Consider the following 10,374-nt stretch of genomic DNA (forward strand, 5'->3'; position numbering starts at 1 on the left):
CCTTTGCGGGGCTTGCAGGGGACCTGCTGTCCGCTCCCCTCCCCCGCCCCGGTACCGGGTTCTAACCAGTTCATGGGACTCCTCACTGGGATTTTCGACCTTCGTGAAACCTCTGGAGCTGTGGAGTGTTTCCAGCTTTCCGGTTAACGAGCAGTATGCAGCAGGAACTCCCCAATATAAACACGAAAGAGTTTGTTTGGCCTAGCTTTGGTCAGCTATGTGCCCAGTAGTCTGTGTTTTGGAGGTCTGCCCTGCAAGAAGGGAGTTGTTTTTTAGTGGTGATGGTAGCATTTATTTTTTCTTTAGGCAGCTTTATTGACTTTGACAAGGAACCGAGGTGCTGCCACCTATGCCCAGACACTCCAGAATATCCCTGAGACCCAAGTCACCACTCTGGACAATGGTCTCCGTGTAGCTTCAGAGGAGTCTAACCAGCCAACGTGTACGGTAAGTTTAAGATAGGTTAAGGGCTTACTTGAAACAGTCAGCCTTGCCTAGTCTGTAGCTGGTATTCCAAAAGTGACAAACTCCTATCTGAGCTGAAGATTTTGGCAGAAGAAGCCGTAGCCTGGTTTTGTATAAGTCTGTAGTTAAGCTTTCATGCTCTAAAGTTTTTATGCTCTACAAGTTTTCTCAGCCTTACAGTTTTTGCGTAAGCAGTAAGTGACCAGTAGTAGTCATACCTCTGGCCAAATGAGGCTTTTGCAAAGCTGCTAGATAAAAAGCCAAAAACGTGTATGGGAAGCAGTGTCTGGTGATTGTTCTTATTTTGGTGCTACTAGTGCATTGTCTAGGGACGATGCTTCTTGTCCCTGCTGTTATATTTGTGGGATGAGGCTTGAGCATGCTGTATGTTTTGTTTTCTAATATGTGTAGCTGATGCTTTTGCCGTCAGGTGGGCGTGTGGATCGGGGTGGGGAGCCGCCATGAAAACGAGAAGAATAATGGAGCTGGTTACTTCCTGGAACACCTGGCCTTTAAGGTAAGGAGGTATGCTAGGTCTGGCACAGGATTGCATGGAGAGCTGTTCTAAATATTCACTTATATATTGTGCTCTCACTTCAGAGGCTGTAGCTGCTAAGAGAGTGTAAATCAGGTCGTCTGAGTCCCTGATACTTTGCACATAGTATAAAAATAAACTTCAAAAGGCACCTAGTCTATCTGGTGCTCTTCGCATACATGGCAACTTGCAAGCGTGCATGAGTTAAAGCAACTCGTATTTACTAGTTGGTATTTCACAGAATGGTCAGGGTTGGAAGGGACCTCTGGAGATTATGTAGCCCAACCGCCCTGCCAGAGCAGTTTCACCTACAGCAGGTTGCACAGGATGGCGTCCAGGCAGGTTTTGAATGTCCCCAGAGTCAGAGACTTCAGCCGCCTCTCTGGGCAGCCTGTTCCAGTGCTCTGCTACTCTCAAAGAAGTTCCTCTTCATGTTTAGATGGAACTTGCTATGTTCGAGTTTGTACCTGTTAACCTGTGAGACTGAGTCTCTGACACTGTGGTTCCAGTTCCTGACTATCCCAGTCACTGTGTAGCACACATACAGGATTACATTTTGAAGCGTATTTCTTCAAGTTAGCAGGCAGAGCTTAAAGCATCATTTCCTGTAGCCTTTTTTTTTCTTCTTTAGTGTTCTTAGTGGGCCAGCAAAGTTTAGAGGCTACAGCTCTTACTTTTCTAATAATGTAAGTGTCTGCTGAACAGCTCTAGAGCAGAAGGTGTCTAAGCCTGGGACTTGCTGACTCGAGTCCAGCCTGTGCCATCATAGGCAACTGCAGCATCTGGCTTGCTTCTTAAGAGATGAGCTTTGTATTAGAAGTAGTTTTCTGCTCTTATTCTGGCTTCTGAATGGTGCTGTGAGGATAGCTAGAAACTTGCTTATTTTTGGTTTAGGCTTGTTCTTGGTTTTCTTCTACTTCAACCATTGTTGTCTCTTAGCATAGATGATCTTCTTCCCTGCTGGGTTTTTGTTGGTCTTTCAAAATACACTTCAACCACCCTTTAGCTAGAGTAAATAAGCCAAGTTATAAATCTCTTGCTTTCTGCGCTTGCTCTTGGCTTTTATGAATCATATGACAGGTTTTATTGGTTTAGGTCTTTATTTTTCTTTTCCTTGCTTTAGTTCTGCCCGAGAGGGAAATTTATTCATTTCATAATTGTGTTTATCTGTTTTCTTGCAGGGCACAAAGAATCGTCCTGGCGCTGCCTTTGAGAAGGAGGTGGAGAGTATGGGTGCTCACCTGAATGGTTACACCTCGCGTGAGCAGACTGCCTATTACATAAAAGCCTTGTCCAAGGACATGCCTAAAGGTAGGATAGCCAGTGGGCAAAGTCTGATTCAGAGGCTAAGGATGAAGCAAGCATGTGTGCTTGTGTTTCTCTCCTACCAGCATCCTTTCTAACAACAGACCAGGGAATGAAGTTGTAGCTGAGCAGTAAATTGGAGGTTTGGGTTTGTAGTTGAAGAGAGCGCTGCCATGACATGGTGCTTCAAGGCTCCAAGTTCATGTGTTCCTAAAACCAGTTTTTGCAAAGTTCTTGTTAGTCAGGCTGCACTATATTGCCAGGAGGGGGGGGTGTGTCAGTAGCCTGTGGTTGTTTTCTGGACCTGAGAAGCCGAGGTCAGTGACAGCTACTGTGTCAGGAGCGCTCAGTGCCGCTGTTGTGGGTGTTGCTTGTGCTCTGTACTACCATGTGCAGACTCCTCTTTGGGTCAGTTTTGTCTAGACATGGTGACTTGAGTAAGAGCTGTGGGCCCTACTATAGATGTGGGCTGTGCTGTAGATGTCGCAGGCTCTCTGTAAGGCTTTAGCATGTTTCTGCAACAGTACTGTGCTTCTGACATGCTTCACCTTCTGCGGTTGTTGCCTGCTTTCCACTGGCAGAGATGAGCTGGCAGTGATGCTTGGCAAGCTGACTTGGAGACTTCATGCTAAAACAGTGTTGTTTGTCCCTCTCTGATGCTGTGGGAATGGGTAGTACTCATCTCTGTTACATTACATCCGCTCCCCAGTCTGGTTTGTTGCTCAGTCCTCTTGCAGTACCCCTGCTGCCTGTGTGTATTTTCTCCTGTCAGCAGCACTGGGTAGCACTCAGGCAATGGGATTACTAATGTAGGAAATGTGTTGCAGTTGTAGAGCTTCTGGCTGACATTGTGCAGAACTGCGCACTGGAGGAGTCTCAGATCGAGAAGGAACGTGGTGTCATCCTTCAGGAGTTGAAAGAAATCGACAGCAACTTGACAGACGTTACCTTTGATTACCTTCATGCCACTGCTTTCCAGGGAACTGCACTGGCCCGCACTGTTGAGGGGACCACAGAGAACATCAAGTGAGCAACGTGCTGGATGTGGTACACAGCTCATGGGTTCAGTCCTTGGGGTGTATGACTGCTGCTTCTCAGTAGTGGTGACTGCATGAGGAAACCGGTCTGTAGACAGAGGTGATCTGTGCCCGGGGGCTTCTTGTTGTGTCTTGACTCTCTTTTCCCTGTTGGTGCTGGTGAAAGTGTAATGCTGCACACATTCTTCTCTAGAGTCCCCCTCATGTAAGATGTGAAGCTGGTAGGGCCAGGTTGAACCTTCTCCCATACCTGTCAGTTCGACACCGTTAGAGAAATTAAGAGCCAGTGGTGCTCATTAAAGCAGTGGCCTTGAGCATACACACCTGTTTAGGCTTGGCCACTGGTTTCTGCTCTCTGTGTTCTGAAATTAGAGCACAGGGAAAGCACAGACAGTTCAGTCTTCCTTCTAAACAACATTGTTACCCCACAGCTAAGAGAATTAACATCACTGCTGTCTCTGCACTGTGAACTTGCTTCTCCTAAATCTGTCATCCCTCCAGCTCAGAAATGCTGATACACTAGGTCTCTCGGTGTTCTTTCTAGGCACCTGACTCGAGCAGATATAGCTTCGTATGTTGATACTCACTTCAAGGCACCTCGTATGGTCCTGGCAGCTGCTGGAGGTAAGTTCTAGATCCTTGTGATTCTGGGAAGCCTGGGTATTTTCAAGCTTTTTCATCAAACCCTGTCACATATCTCTAATGTAAAATCAGATGGTTTTGTTTATGTAGGCTGTTTAAGGCTGCAAATCTGCCTCTTTCTCATTGCCAGGTATTTCCCACAAAGAGCTGGTAGATGCAGCTAGGCAACACTTCAGTGGAGTGTCTTTTAAATACAAAGAGGATGCTGTGCCTGTCCTGCCGCGCTGTCGCTTCACAGGGAGTGAGGTAAAGTTTTGATTCCGAACAAAACAAGCAACTGTTGACAAAGTGTTGAATGAATGTAAAACCAGTAGAGGAAAAATCTATGTGTGTATCTCAAAGAAGCGGATGAGACAGTATCTTGGTAGTGCCGCCCTATTCTGTTCTTGGGGCTTATTGCCACAACGAGTTGTGTTTTAGATAGGACCCAAATCCATACAGAATGTGAGACTGTTGCTCACATCATCTGCTGGAAAACTAGTATCAGAGCAGCTGGTTTGTGCTCAGTAGTGCCTGGGACTATTTCATTTCACAGGATAATATCAAGTCCTCTGGTTTGTCATCCTGGCATTACAGAAGGCTGCAGATAAAGCAACAGTGCTTATGCATTTCTCCCCTGCTCCTTGATGATTTTCTAGATCCGTGCCAGAGATGATGCTCTGCCTGTTGCCCATATTGCTCTTGCCGTGGAGGGACCAGGATGGGCTGATCCAGACAACGTTGTCCTCAATGTGGCTAATGCTATCATTGGACGCTACGACCGCACATTTGGAGGTGGTAAGGTAAGAGGCTTGTGACTGTGATAGAGAGAGCCTGGAGCCTTTTAATATGAAATATTAAATATTAAGGAGACCCTGGGTGAATGTGCTTTATGGGAGGCTGTTGTGGTTAGCTTCCAACTGTGAAGTGGTTAGGACTCTGGAAAGCAGGATAGTAGTGCAGTCGAGGCTAATGCAGGGCTGTTCTTGAGAGGTGATACTGGAAGACGAACTGAGCCTTCTCTGCTAAGTTTGGAAGAAGTTTAGCTGATGGATTCTCAGCAGCTTATTCCTGCCCTCACAAACTAACCACTCAGTGGGGGCGGTGATGGAAGCAGGACAGTCGTCTATAGTCTTATGATGCAAGCTTGCCTTACAGCTGCAAAACAGGTGGAACTTGTTAAAAACATCAATGTTACATCCATTCTCGTCTGAAATCTGTCTGGCCTGCATAACTGTGCTAACCCCTGCTACTGGGAGACCTTGCACATCCCATTTTCTCCCACTCCTACAGTGGTATGCTTACCAGCTCCTCATCTGTGGCTGGGAAAGGAAATGATTTTGCTGGATGGACTCTTAGGCCATTGTTTGTGGCTTTTCCACCAGCGAATCTCATCTGTTGACCATATGAAAGGCCTAAATTAAGCTCTCCTCCAGCGAAGTGTTCTGCTCTGTCTTGTCTGTGGTCTTTGTGAAAACAACTCAGTTGGAAAGAATTTGAGCTGTGAGGAAGCTGTAAGACTGAAATGGCTGACTGTATCTCCTTATTTACAGAATCAGTCCAGCAGGCTGGCTACGCTTGCTGTGGAGCATAATCTCTGCCACAGTTTCCAGACATTCAACACCTCTTACTCTGATACCGGCCTCTTCGGTTTCCATTTTGTTTCTGATCCTCTGTCCATAGATGATATGTTGTATTGTGCTCAGGGGGAATGGTAAGTACAACTCTGGCAAAAGTTCCTGTTTAAGATCTGACCCTCTTGTGGGATACTGAGCTGATGTGGGAGCACGTTAGGTCTTCAGAGAGCTGTCTCTCTTTATGAACTTCTTGGTAACTTTCATTCTGGTTAAGGGATCCTCTAAGTGGTTTCTGTAAATGTTTTAGGATGTGGCTTTTGAGGAGCTATGTTAATCCCTTAGGGCTATTCAGGTCTTTTGTTCATACTTCCAAGTATTAGTACGGAGGCTTTGGGGTTTTTTGTATACATGTGAGATTGTTCCTTAGAGACAAGGCTTTACCAGGTGCCCAAGAGGCATAACTTCATTGTCTTGTTAAGCTTGAGCAAAGCCGTCAGAGTTCCTGCCTTTCAGACTGTTGTGGCTGATAAATGCCCTCCTGCTGGAGTCATGCCAGCGTTTGAGGGCCTTCTGTCTATCCATCTTATTGTATACATGGATATCCCACTAATGGTTTGAGGGTACATCTGAGATTCAGAGCCGAGCTGTTCTGGGTTGGAGCAGATGGAGTTAGCCCTTGCCCCAGAGACATTGCAGTTGGCAGGGGAGGAAGGGGTTTAGCAGCTGGAGTCCAAACAGACTCTGTGGAAATGTTTTGTTCTTTCAGCATCAGTTTCCATAGCAGCTTGCCATGTGTGGGAATAGCTGACATGCCTTCCTTCTCTTGTGATAGTGTACCCGAGACCGCTTGCCATTGTGCCTGATGGGCAAGCTAGAGCCAGCACCAGGACTGCTTAGGCCTTTGTGAGTGAAACTCAGTGTGTTGTCTGCTGGATGATATCCCCTGCGTGTAAGCTTCAGCTCTTACGTCCTGCTGTTCAGTGCTCCCCAGTTCTTAGCTGCTCTGCAGTGATCAAGAATGAATCTCGAGCCTGCAAGACAAATCATGTTGATAGTAGCTTATTTCTGCAGAGGCTTGGGAAAGGGAGGAATTCGCTTTTATCTGAGCAGACAAACATATTTAAAAGCTTTAGTGGTCTTTCCATCCCTTCTCCAGGATGCGTCTGTGCACTAGTACCACAGAATCAGAGGTGAAGAGAGCCAAGAACTATCTCCGAAATGCCATGGTGGCTCAACTGGATGGTATGTTTTGGTTTATGGATTGACCACTGTGCAGCTTTTGGAGGGTTACTGCTTATGTCTCTCCTGGGGAGCAGGAGCTCTACTAGACATTGTAGTACTGCTGGCAGGCACTGGGCAAAACTTCCTTTCCCCCTCTCTGCATTCCTCCTGCCATGTTGTCAAAGCAGCTGTCGCCAGCCTGCTGTGCTCCAGGCTGGCTCTGACTCCAAAGTTCTAGTCATTCTGTTGCTGAGAGTGAATAATGTGCTGCCTGGTGAAGTTAGACTCGAGACCCTCAAACTGGTCTGCCTTGGCTGTAACACTGGGAGACTGGTGAAGCAGTCTTTGTATTGCTTAACTCCTGCTGGAGCTGCTTAGTGTAATAACTATGACAGATACTTCATTAGAAGCTGGTTTCTTCTTGGCTAGAGTTTCTTCTATCTGTTTTGACTGATGATCAGGCTGTGCGATTCTGGAACGCTTTCTGCTCTGCTGACCATGTGATATCTTCAACATCTAGGTACTACCCCAGTGTGTGAGAATATTGGAAGCCATCTCTTAAACTATGGACGCCGTATCCCTCTGGAGGAATGGGATGCCAGGATTGCTGTAGGTATCCTTTTGTTTTGGTTGGGGTACCTGAGCATTGCCAGTGTCAGCATTTTCTGGTCTTAGTTTGCTGCAGTAACGTGAAGCTTCCTTATCTTTTGGTCAAGCTGCCTGGAGTCCAGGCGGTCAGCTCACTGACACTGGTATAAACATGTCAGAATCTGTGGCATGGACTCAGTGTGTCTTGTGTCCCTGTGGATGGATTTAGTCCATCCCGGAAAGAGGCCATACGCCTGTGTTAAGGAGCACATCTTGAAATTCCTTTAATAGTTTCCATAGAGGTGACCAGCATCCAGTTTGTGTAATTCTGCAGCCACTGTATCCTTTGGAAGGCTTCAGATTTTGGACTGCCATGTTCTTTGTGCCCTCAGAAGAATGTGGTGTGTAGAACATTAGCCATCTTTGCAGACAAGAGCTGGACAGTTCCTGCAGATGGCCCTCAAGGGTCTGACAATATCTCTTTAATGATCTTGATACCTAATGGCAACAGTGACTTCCAACTTTGAGAAATGCAGGTCTGCTAGAAGGGTAATTAATTGCTTGTTTGATATTTTTTAGGCCGTTGATGCAAGAATGGTGAGAGAAGTCTGCAGTAAATACATTTATGACAAATGCCCAGCAATTGCAGCAGTTGGTAAGTAGTATGTGGCAATTGGTGCACGGTAGCTCAAAAAACAGGAAGAGGTCGAGAGCTGCATGGAGTTGAACTGCAGGCACTCCTTGAGTGTCTGTTCTGGCCTCCTAACCACTCTAGTTCTTTGCTGGTATGCTCCTACCTCTGCAAGGTAGATGTGCCAAGGCATGTTTGCCAGGAGATGAAACCTGCAGGTGATGGAGATGCAGTGGCAGCGAGCTGCTGGCTGTCCTCCCACCTCTCTACTTGCTGTGGAGCTGTGACTAAGATCGGGAGTCCCAGTGGTGTCTGCCAGGTGTCCTTCCCCTGGGGTCATGGTGGTTTATATAAGGGAAGTGAAGGGACCTGATTCTGTTGCATTGCTCTGGCATGTCTGTCTGGCCAAGGACAAATTCCTTTCGGAAAACCTGCCTGAGCAGCTCAGCTCCGCTCTGCTGCCTCCTTCCTGTGTGTTGTGGATTCCCCTCCTCCATGCAGCTGTTTCCTCTGGCCTTCAAAGTGGAGTGGCTTGGAAAAGGGAGATGGTTTTTGAGCAGGAAGTTGGAATGAACTAGCCACAATCTCAGAGACTTAGTGACTCCCTGTATTTCACCCCTGTATGTGAACCTGTACTAAACATTGTGGAGCAGTGTGAGAAACCAACTTATTCTGAGGAAACAAGTAATGGTTTCTCTGTCAGGAGGTGGCATCTGCTGATTTTTCTGGTGCAGGTTTGAGCTGTAGTTGCCTGGTGTTGCGTGTAGCTGCTCTGGATTGTGAGCACAGCCGCTCTGCCACCATCTGCTTTAAGACCATGGGAATCTGCATGGGGATTTTAACTACACCTCCAGTGACTGGCTCTTGTTCTGTTCACTCAGGTCCCATTGAACAGCTCTTGGATTACAACCGTATCCGAAGTGCCATGTACTGGATCCGTTTCTAGGATGTGTCCCTGCAGGTTGGAAATAATGAAGCTGTGGACTGTGACAGGTTCCCTCTGGCTCTGAATGTCTTGTGCACCAGGGGCAAGACGAGTCCCGTCAAAATGGCTGTCTTCTCGGTGTTAAATGTATAAAAATAAATATATCCTATATGGAGTTGTTTCTGCTGGGAGTCAACCGTGTCTTGCTGGGTTGTGTGTGTAGACATTGTTACTCTTGCCAAATTGGTGAGTTATTGGATCAGTCAGTCTTGATTTGTCAGGGCTCATGCTAGAAACTTGTCTGTGTGTCTGTCTGCAGCCCCACCTCCTCTGTCCTGAGCTGGCAGTGTCCTGATTCAGAGGTCTTGTTTTTAGGCTGGTTGAAGGAAGTCTTTCCACTGGTACCAGCCTGCCAGGGTAGCTCTAGCTATTTCCACTGTACCCTTCTGTTTACACAGCAGCACGGTCAAACTTAGGCTGTAGCATTGCTGTTTGTACAGACCTAAGAACCTCGTCTAAGGTCCTCGTCTGAGGGGACCTCTGTGCTCTCCTGCTCCTCAAGAAGATCAAAATGTATCCCTGGAAGGGTGGTCTGCTTCCTGTCCCTGGGATGTGGTGTTAGTGTTTCTGGTCTGGCTGTTGTGGCTCTCTTGTTGGAGTGACCGCCTGTGTGGAGAAGCAGTTTGTGCAACCCCTCTCTCCCTAATTAGTTAGACAAGACTGGTCGGCTGAGTTCCCACCACCAGGTGAAGGTCATCAGCCTGGCCTTGCCTGGTGCTGCCTCAGTATGGTTGAGGTGGTTGTCTCTAGCAGAGTTGAGATAGTGTGAGGAGCTGGAGCTGTTGCTAGACAAGCATCTTTCCAGACACTATATGGGGATATGTTACCTTTCATCTTAAGCTTCCTGGTTATCTGTAAACCAGCTCCAAAATGAGCGGAGGTTGTTGTGGAATATGTTGGGTTTTGTCTAAACGTTCCTCTTGCAGTTGAGCCTCCATCTATCCAGTCTGTTTCAGCTACACAATAGCTGAGAAGCTGCTGACTGAAGTATAGGGTGACCTGGCCTATACCTGGAAGATAATATCTAGGTGTGAACGGTTGAAAGTGCTACCCAGACCTTTCTGCTTTTTTGGTGTTAATCTGGTTATTGCTCCCTTGTCTTGCCTCTGGGAAGCTGGAACATGGAACAGAAAGGATGAAACTGAGCAAGGGGGATGGCGAAAAGCTTCCCACCAGGTGGCACTAGCCTGTCACAGCTACCTGTGGAAGCTGCAAGGTACTCCTGTTTAATTTTTGTCTTTGGGATAAATCTCCCTGGGATTTTCATTTAATTTCCAGGTGCTGCCCTGGCAAGTGGGATTTAAAAATAGTGTAAAAGTTTCTAGGAGTTAGTCATTACACTTGAGACCAATCCAGTGTACTAAATCATTTGTGCTGAATCTGGATTCTTGATGAGAGAGTCAGTGTGT

At 46.9% G+C, this 10,374-nt stretch overlaps 1 protein-coding gene across 1 annotated transcript; it reads left to right on the forward strand.

Annotated features, from left to right (window-relative positions):
• The first annotated feature begins 217 nt into the window (after positions 1–217).
• Positions 218–9,094, forward strand: LOC104295933 (cytochrome b-c1 complex subunit 1, mitochondrial). Its single transcript, XM_009895752.1, is given in 13 exon segments — positions 218–226; positions 289–447; positions 896–982; positions 2,182–2,311; positions 3,133–3,331; positions 3,887–3,966; positions 4,115–4,230; positions 4,623–4,766; positions 5,517–5,677; positions 6,697–6,782; positions 7,282–7,370; positions 7,929–8,004; positions 8,862–9,094. Coding segments are annotated over 13 exon segments (1,401 nt in total). The 3' UTR covers positions 8,927–9,094.
• Positions 9,095–10,374: the final 1,280 nt, after the last annotated feature.

The sequence above is a fragment of the Charadrius vociferus genome, unplaced genomic scaffold (genome assembly GCF_000708025.1).
Source record: "Charadrius vociferus isolate BGI_N301 unplaced genomic scaffold, ASM70802v2 scaffold512, whole genome shotgun sequence".
NCBI classification, from domain to species: Eukaryota; Metazoa; Chordata; class Aves; order Charadriiformes; family Charadriidae; genus Charadrius; species Charadrius vociferus.